We start from the raw sequence: 25,680 nt of genomic DNA, 5'->3' as shown, positions 1-25,680 counted from the left end.
TAATGGGTTTAAAACAAATACATTTTTAAACTGTAGTTGCAGCATCATTGTCCTAATAAAGAGATTGTTGTGTTAAATAGGCACTGGTGTTTTTTTTCCAAATTGACATGAATGACATTTACACTGTACCTTCATGATATGGTATATGGTGTTATGATATGCAGCAAGTGAGCCAAAAAACAGTCAATGAAACATTTCAAGTGCACATCCCCCCCCCCCCCCAGAAATGCAACTACCTACAAAAACAACTTCAGCAAAGGGTTTACATCTACCCAAGACTGCCGCCTAGTGGTGTAGTATAGAAAAGGGTTATTCGTCATCTCCCCAGCCCTCCTCAGAGAAGATGTCAGCCTGCCGTTTTTGGAAATTGCTTTTGAAGTCCTCATCGAAATGTTCAAGGTCATCTTCCCGGAATATGCCCTTGATAAATAAGATAATACAGTCATTTTCAAAAGCTGAACTATAATGGAAGAGAAACAGGACATAAAACCAATGTTTTAAATGGGATTCATTATGGATTAATGCTTTCCATAAAACTATGCACTAAACATGAAGTACTTTTAGTGCACAACAATGTAGAAGAGAACCATGAATCTTGTATCCTCTTCCTTACCTTAGGTAGATAACCCAACAGTTTTGTGGCATGGAGTTTAAGAAGTTTTTGCCTCTCCTCTTCAATGATCTGCCGACGCAATGCCTCCCTCTCCTGCTCGATTGCTCTTTCTTGTGCCTCATGTTCCTTGGGAGTAGAAATGACATTCAACTCAGATATTTTTTCACTTTAACCACAGGAAAAAAAAACAGTACATAGTTGTTGTACAATACAATTGTACACAAACAGAAAAGCTTTAGGGTTGCTATTTTGACAGAATCACTTTGGTGTTGATGCAGAGTACATCGGTCTCTGGGTTGAGAAAAGGATTTGTATCCTATTGTAAGTACCTTATCAGCCAGATACTGGTGTCTCCTGTCTTCCAGAAGTTTTTCCACAGCCCGCTTGTGGTCCAGCTGCTTCATGCGGCGTTTCTGGGCGTTCATCTGCTCTATGCGGTCATCCTCTGCAAACTTGGCCATCATCATCTGCCGGAAGGCCTCCTCCTCCTCCTTCTCAGCCTGCCTCCGCATTTCCTTGAAGGCCATTTGCTCTTGGCAGGTCTGCTGCAACTCTAGCCTCTGTCTGATTCTTTTCTCCATCTCTTCCTGTTAACAGCCATTTAGAAATGCACGCAGAAAATAGTCATTTATATGGGCTGGTTTTCCACAACCAAGATTAAACACCAAAAAACATCTTCAACAATCGTCTCCACTGAAAGTTGGAGTTTTTTTTGTGTCCAGGAAACCAGCCAACAACAAGTGTTTGAACAATTTGGAAAAAGATAAGGATGCTTGCTTGTTTGCTTACAATTTGTTTCTGCCTTGCAGCCTCTTCTTGCTCCTCCAAACAAAGCTCCTCTCTGACACGCTCCATCTCATCACGCTGCTTCCTCTCGATCTCAATCTTCTCAGTGAGCTACCATGAGGAAAGACACACAGTAAGTATCTTCTGAACAGCGATGAATATTGTTTATTATTATTTGTGTACATATTCTTAACTACAATTCAAGTTAAGTGTGTCGCAAAGTCTGTTTCTTACCATCTGGTGAAGATGTTCTTTTGCCTGCTGTTGTTCTTTGACTTTGGCCATTCTGTTCTCTTCCTTCCCCTGCTGGTAGCTTGCAAACTCCAGAATACGTCGGTTCTCTGCCTCCATCTTCGCACGCTCCATTCGTCTCCACTCAGCCTGAAGCCTCTTGAACTCTTTTATGTACCTTTGGGTGGCGGTTATCTTCTCCAGTCTCAATTCCCTCTCCCTACAAATAAAAAAAGTCATTAGCTTTGGATTTATGCATATCACATTAAGTAGAATATTGTGTGTGTGTGTGTGTGTGTGTGTGTGTGTGTGTGTGTGTGTGTGGGGACCAGGCCGTTCACTCACATTTGATCCTCCTCATAGATTTTCCTGACAATTTCGTCGACCATGAGCTTCTCCTTGAGGAACTCCTCATAGGCCTCCTGTCTTTTGCGTTCTTTCTCTTCCAACTGCTGCTCCAGGTCCTGCTGGTAGCGCACCACCTCCTCGTAGCGCCTCTGGTCCTGCTTCTCCTGCTCTACTGAGGCTCGCTCATGCTCCCCCTTCATCTTACGAGCAATATCTGCCTCCTGGCGCTAGTTTTCGGAAAAAGATGGACTCAACTTCACACAAAGCACAACCTACAGGTGTTTGATCTAGTCTCATACGGTATGTCCCCACACCCCCTGGAAGCACATACGATTAGACTAACTCACCACTGTCTCATATCTCATAGCCTCCTTTTCAGCAATCTGTGCAGCCCGCTCCCTGTTCATGTATGCAGACTTGAGCTTAACCTCCAACTCACGGAGTTCGACACTAAAAATGAACAAACAAATTAAACAGCAAATTAAGTCCTCCATCCTGACACAAGCTCTGGTTCTTAATGATAGATACACTACTCCAGTTCCAAACTGTGTACATACCTGTTCTCTTTGACATATTGCCTCATTTTTTCATCTCTAAGCTTTTCATAGCTGATGCGGGCCAACTCTTGTGCCATTCTCTCCTCTTGGACCAGTTGCTTTTCCTTGTATATTCTCTCCTCCTCTGCCTGCAATAATTGGATGAAGCATTTACTTTTTGGAGGGTTTTTTGCAGGTAGATTTCATTGGACTGTTCAGTGTTAGTTGCATGCATACCTTGACAAGAGCATCCTCAATTTGGCTTTCGTGAAGCTCATCTTGCACCTTGCGCAGGTATCTCTTCTTCTCCAGTCTCTCGTCACTCATCAGATTGGCTTGCATCTGTCTCTCCTTGGTGATGCGTTTTGTCTGATCTTCTCGTTGCTCCTCTTGTCTTCGACGCTCTGAGACAACCCTTTGCTGTTGACTGTGCGTCATGTTGCGGCGCTGGCTCATTGAAGCCTTGAGTTGAGGGGGAAATCATGTACAAAAAGTTGGCTACAAATAACCAGAGAAATGCAATAACTGGAATAGTTCAAGGTAGCTAGCTAACTTATATCAAGCAGGTAAAAAGGCAAACAAACGTTGCCAAAAACAGATATAAGGTAGCCAAACAGCTAGCTAATCCCATTTTTGACATGGCTACGATATTTAGCTGTTAGCAACTACTACTAGCGAGCTGGCAATATGACTACATCGTATCAACAACTGAAATTATAAAGCATCCTCGTCAATTTACCATCATTACGTCAAGTCGTTTGCAAGCTTTACAATGTTTCAATTCGCACGCCAGACGAAGGAGGGATTTATTTAAATGTTCATTTGGTTTGCTAATCACTTAATCTAGCTAGCTACATTTCCACTTGTTTGCTTCTTGTCGTCTTGGTAACGTCGCGCCTTTTATGCCTCGTCGAATGTCATTGGTTCACAAGTCTGTCGGTTCCTCCCACTTCATGGAGCCAGGTGCAGGTCAGGTGATTTAGTTACTTCTGTGCAGATGCTGCTGTGATCTGCAGTCTCAGTCGCAATCAACGAGACTACAATATTTAAAACAAAAATCAAACCAAGGCAACCCTAGTCCAATTACAATCTCTGCGTAAATCTAAAGTAAATTGCTCTCTGTGTGCATGATATCACTTGATTTCAGGTGATTTAAAACAAACATATTCCCTCTGGTCTTTTGACACAATGATGCATGACAGATATTTAGTCACTGCAGAAAAACTCTCTGGAGTCTCTAATTATTATTATTTTAAAATCTTTTTACTATTGCATATGCTCTAGAAACATCAAAAGGGATGGGGCTTGTCACCTGTCAGAGTCTCATGCTCCTGGGTTAAAACTGTCATCCATCGTTGACAGCCAGTCTATGAAGTTTGCTCCCATTGAGCATCATTAGCTGACATTTGGATCACCCCCAAAACAAATACAGATTGAAAAGAGGGACTTGATGAGATGTGCACATGTGAGGAGTTCACATTTCACACTGTGGCAATACTCCTCAAGGTGCCCTGGAATTTCATGACAGAGTCTCCCACTGAGAGCGCATCTGTAAAATCTTCAAACAACTCAGGCTGAGGTGACAACCAAGTGCTGTATGTTTACATGGAAACTGTGCCCCACAAGAAAAGGAGATGGTGAAAAATATGAATGACTGAATTTCATCTGCTCTCATGCTATAGTTTTGTTCCTTATCTCTCGTGGATATTTTTACAGTTCATTTTGACATTCTTGAGTTTGTACCAAAGACAAATCATAGGGTAAGGCTATATAATATACAATATATCTAGTAAACACAGAAATATGTGATGTTAATTAATAGTAGATTTAGTAAATTGATAGATTTACTTATCGGTTCATGACTATTTTAGGCATTAAAGAAAACAAACTCCCTATCTTATGCTTATTCTGTATGAATTATCTGCACATTGTGGCCAAGAGCGACACCTTTCCTGTCACTTGTCAAAAGAATGAAATCCATCTCCAGCTTGTTTACACATCAGCTCATGTCATCCATCTCCCTCAAGCTTTGCATCTTCCCCCATCCCCTCCCCCCTTCCCCCTCTCTTCTCTCAGACACAATATCAGATTGAAGTGTGACTATTATCAGATAGTGTTGATTTCTGTGACTGTGTTCTAAGGGCAAGGGTAGATGAAAGTCCCCCCATGCTGAGCAGAGTGAAGTGAACGAGTCAGTCTAGATTCCCTGAGCGTACACCCTGCTGGTTTGGCAACCTCTGTGGTCATGGTCTGTCAGCTGTCCCCCAAGTCAATCAAAAGATTCTCAAAGTCATTGGATTGGGAGCAACTCTTTGTCGAGTTGTTATTAATTTCAACCTTGTTTGACCATGTCTTACTGATATGAAACTGCATTATGATGAAGCCTGATAGGACAACTACTCAGTATTTTATATCAGGTATTAAATGTTTGAATTGTAATACATGTTGAACATGATGTCCCTCATTGATAAAAGTAAATATATGTTAAGTGAATAAATAAAAATATATGAGTACACTGTATGTGACCAATGTCATGCTTGTAAAAAACAGTTGAAAAAACAGTGCTCTAGGGTAACACAAGGTGGCACAATAATCAAGTTCATAGCTATGAATCTAATACACCATAACATGGGCGTTGATATCATGAGAACCGCATGATGGTCAGCTTATAGATCTCAGTCATTAGCACTCTGATATTGTACTTCCAACTGCCTGGCTCTCCATTGTCTTCAAGGCTCTCATCTGAGGTTCTCATCCTAGTCAGAGTACTTCTCTATGAACAGCTGAATCATAGCCCACCTTTTACCGCAGACTCTACATTTTAACCTGAGCTCTTAGCACTTCTATCCTAAATACTTTTGTAATAGGCTTTGTTAGGAATCATGTACACCGTTGATCAGCCCAATTCATATCCACCACACTGCCTGGCTGTGACTCACTCTACGGTGTCTGCCAAATGTGTCCTGAATCATTTATCCCACCATCAAACAATGAATGATTAACTCAGAATGTCTCATGTATAACCAAAGTTTATTTACATGTTAGCAGTCGAAAGAAACACCATGATTCAATTGCTCTCCATCCACAATACAGACAGATGGCAAAGGGAAAAGGATGGACTACTATATTAAAAAGACAGAGCAGAACCCATCAGGAGAGGAAGCATCCGAAATAAACATAAAAGGCCTATATCTAATTAGCATAGTCAAGGATACAGGTACATACATCAATGAAAGAGTACATTCAGGTTTTGTATCTTTTGTTGCACATACTGTAAAAACGTCAAAGCCTGTTTTACACACTTGGTCCTTTCTAAGAATAAAACAAAAATCAATAAAAGGGGCATTACTTTGACTTGAATCCATCTTCCTACATTGGTGCATGTTAAAATTGTATTCAAATACTTATGAGGAGCTCAAGCAAATAGTCCTTTAGACATCGAAAACATACAGTATTTATATTGTGTGCTAGTTTCACTTTCATTGAAAGCTTACAAGCAAATATTATGTTTGGCGAGAGTAATATCTTGCACAGATGTTATGAACGTTTTATAACCACATACAGTACAGCACCGTCATCTTTTCTCCAGTCAATGACAGTGTATTTCAAGAAAGAACAGCAAAGAGATACATTTCAATAATATGCATGTATGCAGCATTTCCGAAAATACAAGAAAATGTTTTTTGAAATATTTTCTTAAACAGCACAGCCTTAAACACAGAGACTGGACGTCCAGGTGATCCTCCATCCTTTATTGTCTACTCTGAAGCGGCTGGGTCTTTTGGTTTGTCGGGACTGGAAGGAACACCATTGTCATCTGTGCTGTGATGCTGTCCTCCAGCAGGACTCTGAGTGGAGCTATCCTCCACTTGCATGATCCCTGTCGCCCTGTCCTCTGGAACCATCAAGGGAGTAAAGGGTTCCAGGGATGCATTGTCGCTGACCTGCTCACTGGGGTCCGAGCTCATGGATTCCAGCTGACTCAATGACTCATTAGTAGGTACCACACCCCTCTCTGACTCACAGGCCACAGTGACAGGAGGTGAAGGGGACCTGGGCCCAGACTGCTCCTCTCTCAGCTCCCCTTCAACTGAGCTCTCCATGGGGGTTGTGTTTGAAGCCTTTGTGACTTCTTGGCTCTGATCAGCCGCTGGGAGCCCTTCCTCTGATACCTTTTCTGGGCAGTTAACTGCTGCATCGTCATCTATCAGGGTAACATCACCTTCAGCCTCTAAGCTTTCAACATGCATGACCTCCAGCTGTTCTCCTTTAGCAGATGATGGGATACACATGACTTCTGATGACTCCCTCAAGCTGTCGATGAAAAGAGAAAAAAGAATCAGTCTTTTAAGTCTAATGGACAGTGGACTGAGGGCATTTAACAAAACATCAATAGCAGTTAAGGATGGAACACCAACAATGTGATTTTATTCAGCTCTATGGACTCTATTTCATCTCGATACACTTACCGCTGTTCATGTTCCTCATTTGCTGCTTTCAGCTGTTGAACAAGTGTAGCATAGAATCTGAAAGAACAGAACAACAATCACATTATCATACAAGCCAATTAAATGTAACAACCTCTCGAAAGAAAAACAATTAAATGGCACAATTTTCTAAGAGGGCATAGCAAATATACAAAATAAATACAAATAAAAATATATACACATTTTGTGATGAAAACAAAATACAAAAAAAACATTCACATGGCTTGCTGGCTTGTTAATATTAATGTCCAGATAGTTAAAGTTGGTAACAAAGTTATATATAGCATAAAACAAAGGAACCATGACCTCGTCCAGACACAATTCTTCCTTGAACAAAAGGCATTTAGCATAAATATCAATTACCATGTAATTATTCAAATTCAAATCTCAGGAGGACTCTAAAAACAACCCCATATAACACAGAAAAAAGGATCATATTTCATAGTTGCGAAGTTCACATGACTACATTTAAACTTGGGATCTCATGTGTATTGGAAGTACGGTGATGCTCTCAGAGGAATACAACAAACCAAGACATGAGGATATTCTTCTACGTGATCCTACAATGCCCCTTTATTTTCACAGCTTCACAATGACTCGAAATGACCTTATTTCAGGTACACATTAATTAAGCTATGTTTTCCAGTATCAATTAGGGTAAATTTGCATTTGCTAAGGTCTTTAGAAATCTGCATCCCAATTAGCCCAAAGTAAAAAGTATATGGTAGATATCTCAAAATAAATGATACCTCCAAACAACTTATAGGTCAGGGAATTGGAAGTCTCAAAAGCATTTAATCAAATTCTCATAACAAGGCTATGAGAGTTGTTACTTTATTTTGGGAATCATCTTTGACTTTTCTTTCTTTTAGGCTTTCAATCAAAGTCTGAACTGCTGATTGAGGGCATGAATGTGATAGAAAGCAGAAAGATACTCTAAAAATGTTCTGGTTATTTCCTGTAATGAGAGGACACCTACTTACCCTTTTGGGCTGTCATTTTCCACAATCAGGTCTGCAGGCTTTGAAACTGCAGGTGCAGGATTTGAAACTGCAGGATTAGAAAAAGGATGAAAGCCTGAGTTTTTAGGAAAATTATCAAAAATTGTTTTATAAGATTCTGATTGTGGACAAAGTAAAGAGACTCATACCTTTCTCAGGCAGGACCTTACAGGTGTGACGCGGTCTGTCAATCAAATGTTTGCTCATGCGGTCAGTTTCGGAAGCATCCACCAGGAAGTCACAGTTTAGACAGACTAAGGTTAAACTCCTGAAACAGAACAGTCATTTTATGTTTTAGGTGCATATGGAATAACACAGTACTTATAAGTTGTTCATAATTACACACATATCTGTTTTGTTGGGGGGGTTATACATACTTTGGATTTTGGACTGGAATTTTCGGATTTTTCATTTTTCTAATTCTTTCTTTTGAGAGGGCACTATGAAACCTAACATAGAAAAAAACAAACATTTGTTATATTAAGCAGGAAAAATAAACAAAAAATGCATGAGAATATATTACATTCAAGGTTACCTTATCATATGATTTCCAAACGATATTTTGCAACTTGTCTGATACTTGCAAGCACCACAAGCTGCAACCATTGGATAATGACCATAGAAGTCATCAATCTTCGTGTCACACTCAATGCACGTGTGCTGTCCATCACTGATACTAAAGAGGGAGGGGGAAGAGATCTACAGTTATTAGTGCAAATTTTCATGGAAATTGTACATTTACTACATTACTTTTTACCAATTACATTCACAAAAACATATTTTGAGATGCTTTTTGAAAGCATACAGGTTACTTTATTGATTCATAATTGAGGTAAAATATTGATACATTTGAGTATCACAATATTATTTTTCACGATTCTGTATTGATACTCTGAGTATCGATTATTATAATTTATTTTATTTTTATTAGCCCACCTCCCTTTGGAGGTCAACTTTATGATTTAAATAAATATTAAAATCATGTTTTACACCTATTGGAGCGTACCTGACCAATATATTTTATTCATTACATTGAACTCCATTTGGACAGAATTTTGTCCTTTGAGTTAGGCCTTTGATTATCCCTTGGATTCCTGGACGCAGTTTCAATTTTGCACGAAGCGGTGATTAGGACTGCCCAAGGAGACCCCAAATAACACTTCTTTTTTTTTAAAAACATTTTGCCAGTCCCATCACTACTACAACTTTGGGTGGAAAGGGGTGCAAACCACACAAAATGTCTCTATGGCTCTTTTTAGTGCTACAAAACACAGAAAAAAGCTACTTCCATCTCACACTACACTTACAATGTTTTCAAATTATTTCCACTTACAACTATAACCCTGAGTTAAATCCTTGAAATATTATGAATACACCACCATAGTAAGAAATAGACAAAATCTCATATTCATAATCTTTTCCTCATAACATTTAGCCTGAATTTCTTCAGGGCTTATTTTTACATTTTCAACGTATAACTGTATGTTTGAATACAACAAACTCAATTCAGTCAGGACACTCGTGTCAGTTTAAGCATTTATTGGAAATGGTAATGCATTTGAGCTTGGTGTAATTGGATGGCTCCTCTCTGTATAGCTCATTTGCTTGGAGTTAAATGACCACAGCATACAAGTATATAATATGACATGAAGCCCATGACTTATCAAACCCTCCGTAGGCAGGCAGAGAGACAGGTGAACCGTTCAACTTAAGAGAGCCCTGCCTGAACTAATGCCATGCTCCATGAGAGTCAAGAGTCATGTATTAGTTCATAAGAAACATTAACTGTCTTTCTGATGCAAAAAGACAACTTAAAAAAAACAAACATGCAGTAAAAACATCTAAAACAGCAGCAAGTACATTTAATACAATGTAATAAAGCTATGAAAATGTCTAGGAGCCCAAGTTATGAAAGCTCTTAACCCTTGTTTATCTCGTCAGTGTGGTATAACTTGTAGCAATTCCTGTCAGAGGTGAAACACAATATCACGTTGCACTTCTCACAGAGGGTGTTTGTAATATGTTGGTGGCAGACTCTGCAGCGGCCCCGGGTCTCACACTTCACTGGCCAGTGGCCTATTTGATCCATGCGGACATCATCAGTAACTCTATGACGGACCACTTTGGGTGGCTTTGGAGAGAGTATGGCATCAGCAGCTGGACGTCCTCTTGTAGCTTGGTGCAGGATCAGGCCAGTGGCAACCTAAACAATAACATAATCATACAATATCACCATAATGCTCCTATTATAATTAGCAGTGTTATTATAATTGCTATAAAAGTGTTTTTCACTTTACCCCCAGAGTGAGGACAGAGCACACAATACAATGGGAAGAAACAGGGGAGTTGAGTACCTGTGCTTGGAACTTTTCTTGTGTCATTGTCTCGGTCTCTCCACACACGGCACAGTCACGACGGTAGATCATCCATGCGTTCACCAGGGCCAGCATGATGGATTGCCAGAACAGGTATAGGTACCACCTGCGAGACTTCATGTGGTACTTGGTGCGTGTCACGCATGCATCCAGGAGGTCTACACCACCCATGAAGGTGTTGTACTCCTTCACAATGTGTGGCAGGGGAACTTGGACGAACTCTGTGTCTTTGCTGCTCCAACGGCGGACCTCGTCTTGGGGCTCAACACCACAGTATGAGGAGATCAGTGTGACTGATCCGTTGTCGTACCACTTTACAATCACCATCTTTTTGTTCTTTTCCACCCTCCAGTCCACTGAGCCTCTGCCCTCCTGTGCTAGATCCTTGTCGTCCTGTAGTCTACAGCCTTCCATCCTGCCGGAGCGGAGGGTGCCAACATAGAAGAGCTGCTGCTCCAGGAGGTTGTCTACGAGTGCTGGGGAGGAGAACTGGTCGTCAGCGAACACCTTGTAATTCTTCCTTGGTGGTAGGGTTGAGCAGAGCTTCACCACCACCTCCCCTCCCCTCCCTAATGATGTCCTCTGTCCAGTGGCCCCCTGGTAGACTTCAAAGTCGCACAGGACTCCAGAGGAGGAGCAGCGGGCCCATATCTTTATCCCCCATGGGTGGGGCCTGCCCTTAACATACTGGCGAATGGGGCAGGACTTCCCTTTGAAGGGAACCATTTGTTCGTAGATGGAGATGTGCTCCTCAGGAGTGATCTCCAGACACTTATCCCTCAGCATATCTAGCCATGGTCGTATCTTCCAGCATTTGTCCCTCATCGGTGTTTCCCTGTATGCAGTGTTGTCAGTGAAATGAAGGGCAGTCAGAAGACCAAGAAAGCGGTCTCTTGACATATGATCTGCGACCATGGATAATCTTGTATCCGTTTCCCAGTATGCTCCGGTTCCACCTGGCATTTTGCAAAGGCCCATGCGGAGAAAGAGCCCGATGACCTGTTCTATTTCTTTTGCAGTGGTATTCACTGACTCACGGGAGTGAGACTGCTGTACAGAGTACAAATTGGTCTGCTCCGTCAGGAGCTGAATCATCTCAGGGGTGATGAATTGCTTGAAGTATACCAGAGGGGTGTTGACTTTATCAGCGTCTTGGGGCATCTCTCCCTCAAACATACAATCAGGGGAATGGAAAGCTTTCTTTTTCCAGGAATATCCTTTAGCTTTAGGTCTCTCCTCGGGTCTGGTGTCAGAATGACAAGACAAGTCATCAGTGCTGCTACTGGTAGCTTCAGAGTCACTCAGATCTGTGCTCTGACTAGGTATATAGACTTGGTCGTCATTTTTGTTGTCTTCATCTTCATCATTATTATCACCATCATCATCATACATGTCCTCAATATCTTCTTCATCATCATCAGACTCTTCATCATTTTCACAACCCTCAAAATCACTGTTGTCACCAGTGATGACTGCAAGGGCATCTTTAACAGTATATTGCTCCTTGCGCGGCACGCTGAAAAAAGATGAATGTGACATGTTATAGTCCTCCTCAATCAAATATAAAATTAATAAATTAAGATATATTAATATTAATAAAACTAATATTTTAACCAATATAGGCAGTTACCATTCTAATATGTTTAATGAAGAGATCTAGACTCTGAATTTAGGTTTTGAGCCACAAATAATTATTTGATGTGCTTTACAAAGTATCATGGAATGTGATGGTTAACATCACTAAACGCCTGGAGTTGCATATATGCAACTTGGGCTGAAAGGGACTATACTTTGTCAAAAATGAATATCTTTCTTTGAAAATGTACTCTGGCATATCTGACATCTTATGACGATTTTGCATTTATTGGATTTCAAAAACTCACCTTTTTGACCACATACGAGACTCTTTCGGAGGAGCAGAATTTCCACGTTTACAGGCTTGTGATGTCCGCCATTTCCAGCGACAACTTCCAATCGTGTAATTACAACAAATCAGCCACCAGAAGATGCTAAAAGTGTTTATTAGCCTCTCTTCTTGAAGACAGTGGTTTCCTTTTGTGAATCGATCGTGTTCAGACATTTTACCAGGTGTTCAAAGACATTGTTTCCTATATGCAACTCCGGGCGTTAAAGGGTTAAATTGTTCCCCATCATCAAATGAAAACAACTTTTTTTTTGGCAATACTGAATCGCAATATATCGTAGTATCGAATCGCAATATGTATAGAATCGCAATATGCATTGAATCGCAGCCTATATATTATGATAATATCGTATCGTGATAATATTATATTGTGAGATTCCTGGCAACTCCCAGCCCTATTCATAATAGAAGAAACTCCAACCTGTTAACTTACTACATTAACAGCTATGAAGGCATCATTGACCACAACAAGCTGACTGTGAATTACACTGACCTGAGACTCATCAGTGCACGGTTGTTCACACGCTCTTGCTTCTTGTGTGTGGACTTGGGTCTCCCCATGTTGGAGCTCTGTGAGGCAGATTTAGACTTGGTTGCGCTGCTCTGAGCTTTGGCTGGCTGTTTGAAGCCTGGGTTCTCTGGTACAACACTGATGGATCTGTCAGGATAGCTAGGGCAAGTGGGAGACGCCCCAGACAGGGAGGCCCGAATCGTCACCTGAAGGGACACAGACATAATGAATTAATTAAAATTCAAAAGAATTATACAAGTACAACTAATTGAGGAATGGTTTATAGATTGGGATTCTGTGTGGTTGCCACTGATTTGAGCATATATTGCAATTAATGTGGCAAAAACCACACCCCTGAGATGATTGTGTGAGATGGGAGGCCTTGAGATGTACTGTAAATAATGAAAGGGCCAGACCTTGGTTCCAGGAGGAAGGCCCTCCAGGGCTCTGGGTTTCTTGAAAGTCTTATGGAGCTGTGCCTTGTGATCCACTCTTTCCTTGTAGGTGAGGAAATTTAACCTGCATTTTCCACAACGATGAATTCCTTTTCTCTGGGAAGTTGGGGGAAAAAAATGAAAAATGGACAGAAATTCAAAATAACAAGTAACTTCAAACATAGGTAGATAATGGCATCATAATAATAAATGGGTACTATTTCTGTACCATTCTTGTCATTTCTGTGCTCAATTACACAACCGGATACTGCAAAACATCAATTGCTAGATTGAATTTACATGTTTCTTGTTGGCTTGGTTCCCTGGCTACATAGTGATTTAATGTGTTGAACTGGTTTCTTTTTGCCAGAATAAGAGCCCCTTTAAAGCAGGTGAAGGGAAGCAGACGTTGCTGTCAGTTATGTATTACAGCAAGGTGTTCAGCAGACAACCAAATCAATCCAACCTTGGAGTGAAAGCCAATAGGGCAATCACAAGTGAGTTACAATTCTGCTGAGACCCAAATCTAGAGAGAGAAATTATGGCATTCAATGCTTCAAAAACATGAAATTACAATGTGTATCAAAACATGAACCCAATCAATCAGCCTCTTACCTGATGCTTCATGTAGTGTTGCATGTAGACATGACCACTTCGAAGAACTTTAAGGCAGAAGGGACAGAGGAGATCCTTTGTGTTTTCATGCACAGTGCGAAAGTGTGTCTCCACTTCAGAAAAGAATGAGGAACGATAGTTGCAGACCTAGGAGAAATATACAAAAATCATGCATCACTGTGAATAATAGATGTTTTCTCCATTAACGTAGATGATAAAAACAACATATATTATTTAAATAAATTCACCTGGCAGACATAGGGCATCTCCCCAGGCTTGTGGTTGTCCTTCATGTGTTCCAAGAGCACTTGCTCAGACTCAAAGGCTAATTCACATATCTTACAATTAGCTGGAGGGGAAAAACAAACACACAAATTACTAATACAGTTAGATGTAACTTGTCCAAGACAGGACAAATTGTAAAAGATACATTATGTGTCCAAGTAGGTTAAACATGATAAGGTGAGATGTCAGCTGCAATTATATTGACTGGAGTGCCGTACTTGAGGATTCGTATGGGCTGTGTGCACTCTCGATGTGGCACTGCAGCTGGAATGGGGTGGTGTACTGCCGGTAGCAGTGCTGGCAGGTAGTGTGGCTTTCCCAGCTCTCGCTGTTCTGTTTCTCTAGCTCCAGGTGGTGCTTCATGTGGTTCATGAACCTGTGAGTGAGTCAACGCATCGAGACACGTTGAAGACATGTAAAACAAATGCTAAAGCAAATAACACAGCTATGAACAGAGTTGAATAGATTTTGAACAAGCAGTGCTTTCTTTGCCAACTGTGTGACAGTCTACAGTAGCTGTGCTTTGGTGTGACAAGCAGTTGCTAATGCGAACACACAAAACAAACTGTTCATAAATAAGTAAGCTGCAGTACTTCAACTTTAACCCCCATTTGGAGAGAGAAAAAACTGTGGTGAGACAAATTACAGCCAAGCAGAATCAAATAACATCTCTCACTCGTGCGTGGCCTATGTGCACACCAAAGCTGCGCTTCAGGTCCCAAAGGTTTTAAAGATAAATTAGTGACCATTCTCCTTGCCTCTCACTTTCTAAGCATGCATAATGGCTATTATAATACCAGCAATTACACAAAGCTTATTGTTTTGCTTAATGATGTTGTGTTCCACGGCTGCAATGAGCCTTGCTACCCCTACCTGCCACTGCTGCCCTGACAAGGCGATGCCTATTTTTCAGCCTGCACATTCTGCTACCTCAGCTCCCCTAATAGGGATTTTTATGCGTATGAACTATGACCTCTGCTGCCAGACTGTGGGTGCAGTACAAACGCATCTCCCCATTAAAAGGAGCTTACAAAGGCTTTTCTTGCAGCTCTCCGAAGCAAAGTTATTTAATCAAAGGAGCAGTTCTTACACCACCCAAACTAGCAGCCATATTTCATCTCTGGCCCCAAGTGGGAATATGGGCTGATAACGTCATCCATCTGAGGGAGAAAACTGTGATCAGGGCATAGGCACTTTGGATCTCTTCTATTGCCGTATGCGTTAATCACTCTCTACGGGCACAGGCTCTTCATCTCAGAGACCATAAACACATCTCTATTCCCCTTAACATCCATTAGAGTTAGCACTTCTCCTCTACAAGTTGTACCAAAACAGCTTACAGTAAGTAGACAAGGCGCAAATTTGTATCTGACAATAAAACTGAAACGCACTGACAAATAAAGACCTGTTGATACACCCATCTATTACCAATAACGTCACGCTTAATATCAACACTGTTGTTCTTCACATATTCAGTAACATTTATTGTAAAACAAATAGCTGAGGGACGAATTCAATAAATTGCAAATTACTGAATGAAATGCACACATAGTTAAATTCAACAGCTGCTTATTTAGAGAGCAGTACCTGACGTTGTTCTTGAGGACTTTCAAACAGCTTTGGCACTTGAAGGTTGTGTTGGTCTTCTGCTCCCGCAGCTTCTGCAGGTCTCCCTCATGTCTGCCATAGTAGAAGTCAGTGACCAGCATGATGCGTTTGCTGGACGAGAGGTAAATAGACTTCGGGGTTGAAGGGAAGATGCACTCCAAAAGATGAGGACAGCAGGTCTGAAATGAAAGACATTTCACAGAAATTAAAAAAGAAATTCTACCTGCATACTGTGCAGACATATGCCGACTTATCTGTCGAGCAATCAGCATTAGCATGGATTCTAGAATAATCAAACAAAACTCACCGTCATATGGCTTTTCATGGAATCCTGATGGACGAACATAATTTTACACTTTGGACACTTCTTTTTGAAGGCAATGCCGTTTTCTAATATCTCATTGGCGCTGACAGGACCTGCAAAAAAAAAAAAGAAATCCCCCAAAAATTGCAGTGTTTAACTCAAGGTACATAATTAAAGAACCTTCTACATATACATCATTAGCTTATAACAGACAATTTAACTGATGTTAACAAGAAACTCTTACCCATGTCAGGTTTGGCTTTTTTAGCTGTGGTGTCCTGTTGGTCTGGAGGGAAGCCTCGTTTCAGGGAGCCATTGCCTGTGTGAAGAGGCAGAATAGATTCTCTCAATTGTTAGCACTTACAAAGTCATATGCTGTATCCAAGCAAGGCCACACATATCCTTGAAGACCTTTAGGCTTACCACGGTTCTTACCTTGGGTGGGAATGGGTGGGGACACAATCTGGATAGGCTGTGATTTGGAAATGTTGAAGCGGTTGGGCTGCAGCTGTTTGGATGCTTGGGCGGACGACGGTGATGACATTGCAGCGGGGCTCTGGACATTGGAGAGGGTCACTACGTTGTTGTGGATCAGCTGCACTTGAGGCCTGTGGATAACCCCAGGTATGGGCTTGGTTTGAGTCATCTGCTGTAGAACATGCTGCTGACCGGCTGAAAGACCAAACACACCCAAGTTACAACGACATGAAACACAACAATGAACCCTGTAGATAATGCGTGGCAGGCTTACTTAATGGGACTATACGCTCATATACAATATCCTTACATAAGAACATGAATTCAGTCTATATCCAACTGTAAGCTCAAAGCTGAGATGTTTCTGTTTTAGTCCCCGTTTCTAATCAAGGCTTGTCTGCTTTGAAATTAAACATAATATTCAGTTTTACTGAAAAGCATGTTTGTATTCATTCTGATTAAGGCAATTTTACCTGGAACGACAGTGAAAGATGTCCCAGGAGGATATTGTTTCCCAAGAGTGGTGATGAAAGTAGAGGTGCCTGATGTCAGTGGTGAGGTCACAATGAAACCCTAAGAACATTTGAAACATGGGTCAAAGACGTATAAGGTTTTCAAAGTAGCAAAAAAGATAATACATCAATTACAATTCCCTAAAAGGCTTTTTTATGTTCATTGGAGAGTCACATATGCCCTTATATTAGTTATATTCAAGAATAAAGCCAATAATTATTTTTTTTATTGTAATTCATATGAATGTACCCTAGTAAAATGTCATTCAGTATAACACAAGTGTTTTTTCCAAAAAATTAATAATCACAAGGTTATATATCCATGCTTAGACTGGCAGAAATATAACTACCCAGAAAAAATTACATTATTTTATTTTGAATACCACACATTTGATGTGTCACTGGTACAACAGGTTTTTTTGGAAAAACTTCCTGCCTCATACAAAATCTATGAAAATATCTTTGACTTCATCCTTTGAGATTTGTTTTTGCCTCTCTGAGTCAACAAAACAAAGTTATTATATTTTAATATAAAATACTGGTGTTATACTGTATGACAATATTTTGTTACCCTGAATGACATCACTACGGTCCACAAATATTGATTAAAATGTGACTCCTTCAGCAATAACAATAATGATCCTATGAACTATTATTAGTAGCAGCAATAGTATTTTTCTTGTAGCTATTTTTTAAGTTATAAAACTGTGTAAAAAACAGGATAAGATGTTTAAAATGTGCAGGCTATCTGAACTTAGATCGCTTCCATACTAGAGAGAGAAAGAGAATTGACCCGTACGCCACACACTTAAAGAACATGGGTTTTACTATGCATAGTTTAACTGACACATGAGGTACAATTTCATTCACGTAGGATTAAATCAGCATTGAACATTTCAAACAAAGCATTAATTTAAAAAAACATTCCATAAACATTGTGCAAAAAACTGTAGTTTTGCTGAAAATCATCACGAAACAGTGGATATCACATCAGGCATTTGAAAGAAAATGCATAAAAAATTATTCCATCAACATCAAAACAAAACATTTCTGTATTCAGAACATCAGAATATTAACCAAATCCATTGTCTGAACATCAAATGGAACTCATCAACATTCTCAAACTGAACTCATCATTCAACAACATCTTTAAAACATGGATTTCTTTTTGGATTGCTTTGTGTATGTCGTTTTCTTGTGTAGGCCTATGTAAAATTAGTAGTAGACCTTTGCATGCCCTTTCGTAATTTGTCGCTTTTTTGTTCTGATAGTTTTAGTCACATTTCCAGTTGGAGAATTTTCTTCTTTAGTTCTCGTTTTTCGTTTTGCAGCCACTTGCAACGCTTTGATACCTTTTTCACTTTTTCTGGAGTGGAGGAAGCAAGTGGTTGCTCCAGTGTTAGAGATTGAGGCTCAAGGGATTGCTCAAGTTCTGGAGTCAAGGACTTAAATGGTTGCTCCAGCTCTGGAGGTGCAGGTTCATGTTGTACTTGTACAAGTTGTTCAGGGGGCTGCTCAAAATAGTTTCCTTCAGTGGAGACTGGAGTTAAGTTCATCACCACATTCATTTGTTTGATTTCTTCACCGCGCCTCCTCTGATTTAATCTCCATTTTCCTCTCTTATTGTCAGCATCAGATTGTGTCATTGTATGGATCGGTGGATGATCAGGATTGACATCCTTCTTTCTTCTCTGATAGCTAAAAAATAAAAATGTAATAGTTTTGACACTGGCACAGAATAGGATTTGCATCCATTAAATGTTATTAATAGTAGGCTATACAATGATAACACCTAATCAAAGTTTAAAAGTTAAATCAACTCTCTCTCCCTTTCTCTCTCAAACATGTTGTTACTATTTCATTGCTAATGTTAATAATAATCACTTTACTATAATTTGATCCTGCAGCAACACTTCACGTTGCATTATTACATGATAGTTAATATTGTAATTATGCATTGTTATACTGTATCTGGTAAATTTCTATTCAATGCAGGTACACAAATGCAATTTTAAGACACCTCCACAAAATAATAACTAATAATTCATAATCCATAATTGTGTGTGTATAATATTATATTAACTAATATAATCCATCAGTTATACCTTAACTGCAGTGCAATAAAACATGAACTACAGTGTAATAGTGCAACTTAATGTTAAGTGTTATCCACCCAGCTTTATATGCTATTATATCCTATTCTGTTGCCGACAATAGCTGAAACCATAAAAACAATACCTTGCTTTTCTTCTAGCTAGTCTTTCCTCCCGAGCAACTGGATCTGCGTTAATCTTTTGTCTGTGCCGTGCAGCCCTCTTCTTATTAGACAATGGCATCTACTGTATAAAGATAATGTGCCTTGAAATACCATAAAATAGTTTAAAATGATAATATTCAGTATTCATACAATAAGTAAATATAAATTGCATGATTAAATGTAAACTAGTGAAAACTAGGGATAACAAAGCTACTGTCATTCAGCATAACGGGTGACATTGTGGTATAACATGAAACTTTTGTTGTGCTGAAGGACAAAAGCGGATTTCATACATAAACACATTTAACAGGCAGTTCCTTGGCCACCTATATAAAGTAAAGTAATGACCTTGACCTATAAAGATTATCCTTCATATTTAATATAGGTTTTTATCAAATAATAACATTAAAAGTATGTTTTTTGTGTTGTACTGAAGGACAGGTGTTTTTGATACAAAGGTTACTAGAGGGTGAAAAGGTGAAATCATCAAATATTTCAGAGAGATTTACTCACCTCATCACATTGATAGAGGGTCTTCAGTGGGTCTTCTTTGTGATGTCATATACTGTCACATGATTACCATCATGTGATATGCTTCAAAATGGCTTTTTACCTTTGTTATACTGAATGACATTGATGAAGCACAAAAGTCCGGACAAAAGTTATTAAAGTTTTTAAATATCTCGCCCATTATTCTATATATTGGTGCAAACACTAACACAATTATGCCATGGGTGTTCATTTATATTTTTAGGATGAATTTCTACATTTTAAAAACACTTTGGTCATTAGAATTTTAACCCGGACAGTTACACTGAAGGACATTTTGACACTTCAGAGCTCAATAACTTCCTTAATTTAATAGTTTGCAACACAAATATTTGTGGATCAAAAGAAGGGTAAGAGTTGAGTGATTTAATATTGTATTTATACATATGTATCTTTTTATGTTAAATGAATGGCTACTAATGTACTAATGCTACTAATGTCTGCTTAATGGTCCAGTGTGTAGATTTGAGCATTAAAATTATAAATCCACAATAAAATCGGTCACAATCAAGGAATTAGATCATCATGATGAAGAATGTTCAAGGAAGACCACTGTTTTGGTCCAAACAAAGCGCTTTCTAAAATCAGGTGTCATGGTCAAGCACTGGGTAAGCCATTAGGTAAGCTACCGTTTTTACGTTCTGTGTATTTACAAGAATATGCGCATATTCAAATTCTCAGTGTGGCCAAAGGGCAGCAAAGCACAAAATGATATGCTTTACCTTAAGGTAAACATAACAGGATGTTCCCCATGATGCATGTCCACTACAGACACACTAAGAAAAAAAAGCCAAACAAACTACCTGATTGTTGACAAAGATGGGTTGAGGAGCAGATCCAGGGATTATGATAGACTGGGGAACTGGCTTGAGAGCTAGAGACTGGACATTCGAAGTATTAAATATCATACTGGTGGCTCCTGGTCTTCCAACTGTGCCAGTCTGAACAGGTGTGGTCTTGACATTAGGTTGGTTGTTTGCTTTAAAGGCAGGGTACACACAGACACAAAGAGATTAGGATTGATGTTCAATATCATCCAATTCAGTTTCATCATGACATCACATTCAGCAACAATGTGAGCTTACCTGGTCTGGTGATGAGCTTAGATGTACTGAGCTCTCCAACAAAAATTGGTTCATCGTCGTCGTCATTATTATTATTATTATTATTATCACCGTCGTCGTCCAATAAATTAACCTCTGGGACCTGTCTCTGCCATGGCTCCAGCTCCTCCTCTTCACATTCCATAAAAAGCTCAGACATTGTGAAGCTGACAAATGGATATGAGAGTGTCAATCTGGTGCGTTATACATACAGCAGTTTCTCCACATTTGCCATAAGCACTTGTAACTTAACGATTAAGTTCATGAAAGGGCTCGACTCGACCCTACACACTCATCATAACATAACCGAAATAACAATGACCCTTCTTCGTCGTAGGGTTCAGTCTAATTGCTGGTATAGAATGGAATGTATATGTTACAGTTAACACGATGCAGCGACAGTTTCAGCACCACGTGTCATTGTAATTATATTAGAGACCTCTAAATAGAATAGAATTGCATTTACACACTTATACCGTTAATATGTTCACAGCAACGCTCCTATGAGCGTTTTCGCTTCAGGGATTAGTCAGACCCTCAATGTATGCTAAGTTAGCGGGGGCTAGGTAGCATTCCATAAGCACCTCCCTGGAATTACTTATGGTTCGCTTAGCTTTAGTCCATAGAAGATACATACATGAAGTAACGCAGAAACTGCGTTACAGCCTGACATCCATATTACGTCTATATCTTTCTTAACAGCTCGCTTGCAAACTAACTGACTAGCATCCTAGCTAACATTGGCCCGGCCAATCATGGCGTCTGGCGCGACAACAGCATCCAGATACGCCATCGATTCGATGCAATGTAAGATAGCTAGCTAGCTACAACCTCGTTTTCAACAACTGCAATATTCAGTCAAACCCAGTATCCTTGATAAAGCTCAGAGTCACCTTACCTCTCAATCTACAGTTTATTTACGTGATTACACATTCGAGATAGACCTCAGGGGCTCCCATGAATACAATGTGGTCGTGGTGGTTGATGGGAATTTCCTTGCTTTGCTGCTACGAGATATGTCACTTCCCCTGTTACCTTTAGTTGGAAATCCAACATTATTTACTTGCACCATATATGGTATATTTGCTTGTAAGTAAATGTGCTTACATTAGTGGGGTCATTATTTAGTAAATCTCATACCTGAAAAGGGCTGAGTAAGTGTACAGTAAAACATGTTGCCACCACCCACAATATAAAAAGACGCAAATGCATCTCATGACATTTTCATAAACAGCATCCGACTTCTCAGGTTTATCTGTGTTGTTATTTACTATGTGTTTCAGTATGTTGATTTCTGACACAATCTTGTTTATTTGACATTTGTCAAATTGTTCTGTCTGATTTTGGTCAGTCGTTTATGTGATTCCTGTGATTTATTATTATAATTATTATTATTCCTGTGATCATGAAAGTACCTTTTTGTATCATGCACTATAAGAGCACAATATAGATCCCTAAACATATGTATTGCACTTGAAGTCATGTTTCTCTGTATATCTATTATTGGCTCATTGTGATGTATACCTGACTGTACTTGGCTACTACAATGGCTTACCCCAGTTTAAAGGCTAAAGGAATCAATGTTCTGAGCTTGATGTTGTTGTTGCAGGCATACCAGAATGAGTATGTGAAACTACACTCATGTAAGAAAGTGTTTGAAATATGCAACTATGCAATACATCAACGACCTGTAATAAAGCATAACCTATTGTAAATCATACAGTAGGCTATCATTAAAGTCATAATTACCTTTTTTTTTAGGTGTTTCCCAACATCATCCAAAATGATGGCAGGTAGTTGCAAATATTAGCCAAATTTTATGGTGTTTTAAAAACACTTTCTTTGCTGACATGCTGAAAATTCCCAGGAAGTTCACCTTTACTTCAAGATGCATCCCAAATGACCACCCTTTTCCATGAAAGTAAGTGTGCACTTGTGCACTCCCTCATTTGGATTCGAACGGATTGGTGGAAGTATGGGCTTGAGAGAGTGTATCTCTTACACCAGTCCAATCCTTAAACATATCCATGTAGGAGTACACAGGTCAACAGCTACTGTACTTCAGGAAAAGCGTGGATAATTGGACGCAGAGATGGACAGCTAAAGCAAGCACACAAAGTTTTATAGATTGTCAAACTGCCGGTTTAATGATCATTTATGTATAAATCAATAAAAAATCATGGACCAATTAGACAGGTGTGCAAAACAAAACCAGCAACTTTTTATATCATAAGAAGCAATATGGACCTGCCCTGGGGTTAGTTTGTCCAACAGGTGGCAGTCTGGATTTCATAAAAGTCACCAGTGGGCTATACTGTAAAGGCCTATCAGACCATGGAGAGAATATGATGACAGCATCCACCTCTTAACAATTGAGAAAAATAACTGTCTAACCATGTGAAAATATGAGATTGTTTGGACATAAAGGTATTTTCGAAATGTATATGTATTGCTCAATTAAATGTTTTGAACATGCTTTAAATGTGCAAAGTTTGTACTGTAGCATGGCAATTAATTTAAATTCCTCCAAATATATGAGTAGGCTACTGAGTTGCATTCCCATTCCCTAGCTGTCCCTATCTGATTTTTGATTGTTATGTAAATTATTCATATTGTGTTATGTTTCTACTCTTGTTCCATCACTGGTTATTACTGGAAACCAAACAGTGTGTTGGGATGAAATTTCGATACTGACAGAACGTTTTACTCCACCCCAAACTTTTGGTCATTATCGTTAGTGGCTCTCAATTTCAAAGCACATTTGATGCAGAGCCAATGCATTAAGCTGCTGTCTAATTTCCCCTAACAAACATGGAAATCCGACATAAAAATATGTTTTTTGACGACTTCGATACATTATATTTGGGTTAGGATTCTTAATACAGTTCCACACCACTTTCTGACAGTTCTTTCTTCCACGCCTCAGCGTAGGCTGTAGGAAAAAGTAGTTCCGACATATTGCTCAAAAAGATTGCCTCTGAAAAATAAATAAAAAGTAATTATCCATTTCACTTGATATTCAAGTGTGTGATAGGCTGATAAACATTGTAGCACATATCTTCTCTGCGTTTATGACAGGGTATGACACTTGAAATACATTGGCCAAAATATCCCTGCAGTGCAGACCTATTTCAACTGAAAACTTTACTAGGTCACACATTTTAGGCTAAGTGCAAGTCAAGAAGTGGCAGGCCTATGAAGTAGCCTATGCTGAATTTAGCAATTAGCCTGACATCATGAAATACAGTTAAAAATAGGCTACCAATATACGCGCATCGAAACAATAGAAACATAACTATTTTGGTACTCTTTGATGTATCAAACTACTAAAAAGGTGGGTTACATTGTTACAAGTCGTATTCAATTGCCTGTCATCTGCGACCCCTCCGCGCAGTGTCTGTAGGGGACATCGTGTCACTGTTTTAGCGGAAGGATACAACACCGAATGTCATCGTGGTGCTGAGGCTTTTGCGGAGCAAAAATGTCTGCCTAAGGGAAACTCGCAAGTGACATATAGGGGATATTTTGCGAAGTATTACTGCATTAACCACTATTTCACAGTCTTTGAGACGCGTTACAAGAAAACGAGGCTCCTACTGCCACATCCGATCGCCCTAGTTGGAATTTTAAACGGGAAAAGGTAAAAATATTGTAGTGAGTTTGTCAAAAGGTTTCGGACTGGGTGAAAGAAGTTGGGATACAAGAGAGACTGGAGCGGGTATGGAGTAGGCTAAAGGGTTGGAATTTGTTTTACTTCTTTTACTTGAAATGGCATTTCCTGCAATTTATGTAAATATCTATTTGTATGTAATTTTTCTAGATTTTGCTGATTGTTTTCTATGTTTATGACACACTTTCCCAAATATTGACACATCGAAATAGTGGTACACTGCATTCTGTAGCCTATTGCAACAGCAATATTGTAACCTTAGTCTGTAATTTTATAATATTCAAATGAGTTATTTTGTTACAGAATCTATAGCAGAATATTGAAACAATGCGTGTTTAGGGATACGATAGCCTATGTAGGCTGTGAAAAATGATGCTGCAGGTCTCAGTGTGTCACTGTCGTCAAAAGCAGCAGCAGCCACTCGGTGTGCTGCCACCACCATTCCAAATAGATGGGGTTTCGTCACCTCAAATAAGTGTATTTTACCTTTTCATTCGATTCGGATTTCATTATGATCTACAATAACTTATTTCTTAAAGGGGGCGGAAACATTGGGTCAAGTAGACTAGGCTATAGTTTAACCACTAGCCCCATCGCTTGTTGCTGCTTTGATCAATTAACTCGCTTTTGCAATGTCAAGGGTCAGTAATGACACATTTGAGAACCAACTTATTCTGGGGATGTTCGGCGTCTATGCCAGATCCTGTGATTTAGCTCTTGGCCCATTTAACAATGCTGACGAATGAAAACATTTTTACATTTTCACTCTACAATTTTTGTTTTCAAAGCTGGACCTCAGCAAATCTTTTTCTTCTTCTTTAGGTTTAAAGATTGCCAGGATGAATCCTCAGCAGCGGATTGCCGCTGTCGGAACAGACAAAGAATTGAGTGACTTGCTGGATTTTAGCGCGGTAGGACGGTGGTCTATTATTTAGCCTACATTTATTATGTTTAAGTCGAATAGGTTTTATATTATCAACCAATAGGCTAAGTCTCTCCACTCTCGATTGTCATTAAACACAGGACAAGCAAATATGAATTTGTCTCAGTATCA

At 39.5% G+C, this 25,680-nt stretch overlaps 3 protein-coding genes and 1 long non-coding RNA gene across 4 annotated transcripts in view; 1 reads left to right on the top strand and 3 right to left on the bottom strand.

The window, feature by feature from the left end:
- Positions 1-69: 69 nt before the first annotated feature.
- On the bottom strand, positions 70-21,952 carry LOC310819565 (uncharacterized protein). The gene is made up of 29 exons (XM_083690868.1): positions 21,855-21,952; positions 20,939-21,123; positions 20,657-20,832; positions 17,009-17,108; positions 16,494-16,730; positions 16,303-16,377; positions 16,062-16,171; positions 15,734-15,933; positions 14,365-14,522; positions 14,110-14,210; positions 13,862-14,008; positions 13,229-13,363; positions 12,795-13,018; positions 8,538-8,678; positions 8,380-8,451; positions 8,152-8,270; positions 7,985-8,051; positions 6,984-7,040; positions 6,277-6,828; positions 5,817-5,826; positions 2,752-2,976; positions 2,536-2,663; positions 2,326-2,428; positions 1,976-2,205; positions 1,634-1,850; positions 1,403-1,510; positions 943-1,200; positions 614-739; positions 70-420 (listed from the first exon to the last, which is right to left on the bottom strand). Exons 2-29 carry the CDS (start codon positions 21,114-21,116, stop codon positions 310-312), a joined length of 4,365 nt encoding a protein of 1,454 aa, XP_083546994.1. The 5' UTR covers positions 21,117-21,123; positions 21,855-21,952; the 3' UTR covers positions 70-309.
- Positions 9,402-12,787, bottom strand: LOC310819916 (piggyBac transposable element-derived protein 3-like). Its single transcript, XM_083691335.1, has 3 exons — positions 12,261-12,787; positions 10,357-11,893; positions 9,402-10,205 (listed from the first exon to the last, which is right to left on the bottom strand). Exons 1-3 carry the CDS (start codon positions 12,455-12,457, stop codon positions 9,921-9,923), a joined length of 2,019 nt encoding a protein of 672 aa, XP_083547461.1. The 5' UTR covers positions 12,458-12,787; the 3' UTR covers positions 9,402-9,920.
- LOC310819918 lies at positions 17,855-20,639 on the bottom strand. Its single transcript, XR_014554786.1, has 2 exons — positions 19,286-20,639; positions 17,855-18,745 (listed from the first exon to the last, which is right to left on the bottom strand). It is a non-coding gene; the product is annotated as an uncharacterized lncRNA (long non-coding RNA).
- A 2,559-nt stretch (positions 21,953-24,511) lies between the features above and the next one.
- tcf12 (transcription factor 12) overlaps positions 24,512-25,680 on the top strand; it is an 84,044-nt gene continuing 82,875 nt past the window's right edge. The window contains exons 1-2 of the mRNA XM_083690936.1: positions 24,512-24,596; positions 25,449-25,537. Coding sequence (XP_083547062.1) covers positions 25,466-25,537 — 72 coding nt within the window. The 5' untranslated portion in view covers positions 24,512-24,596; positions 25,449-25,465. The remainder of the gene's footprint in view (positions 24,597-25,448; positions 25,538-25,680) is intronic.

Source organism: Argentina silus (assembly GCF_951799395.1).
Source record: "Argentina silus genome assembly, chromosome: 19".
Taxonomy (NCBI): Eukaryota; Metazoa; Chordata; class Actinopteri; order Argentiniformes; family Argentinidae; genus Argentina; species Argentina silus.
Note: the sequence above shows the minus strand (reverse complement) of the source record. Positions and strands in the feature narration are given on the sequence as shown.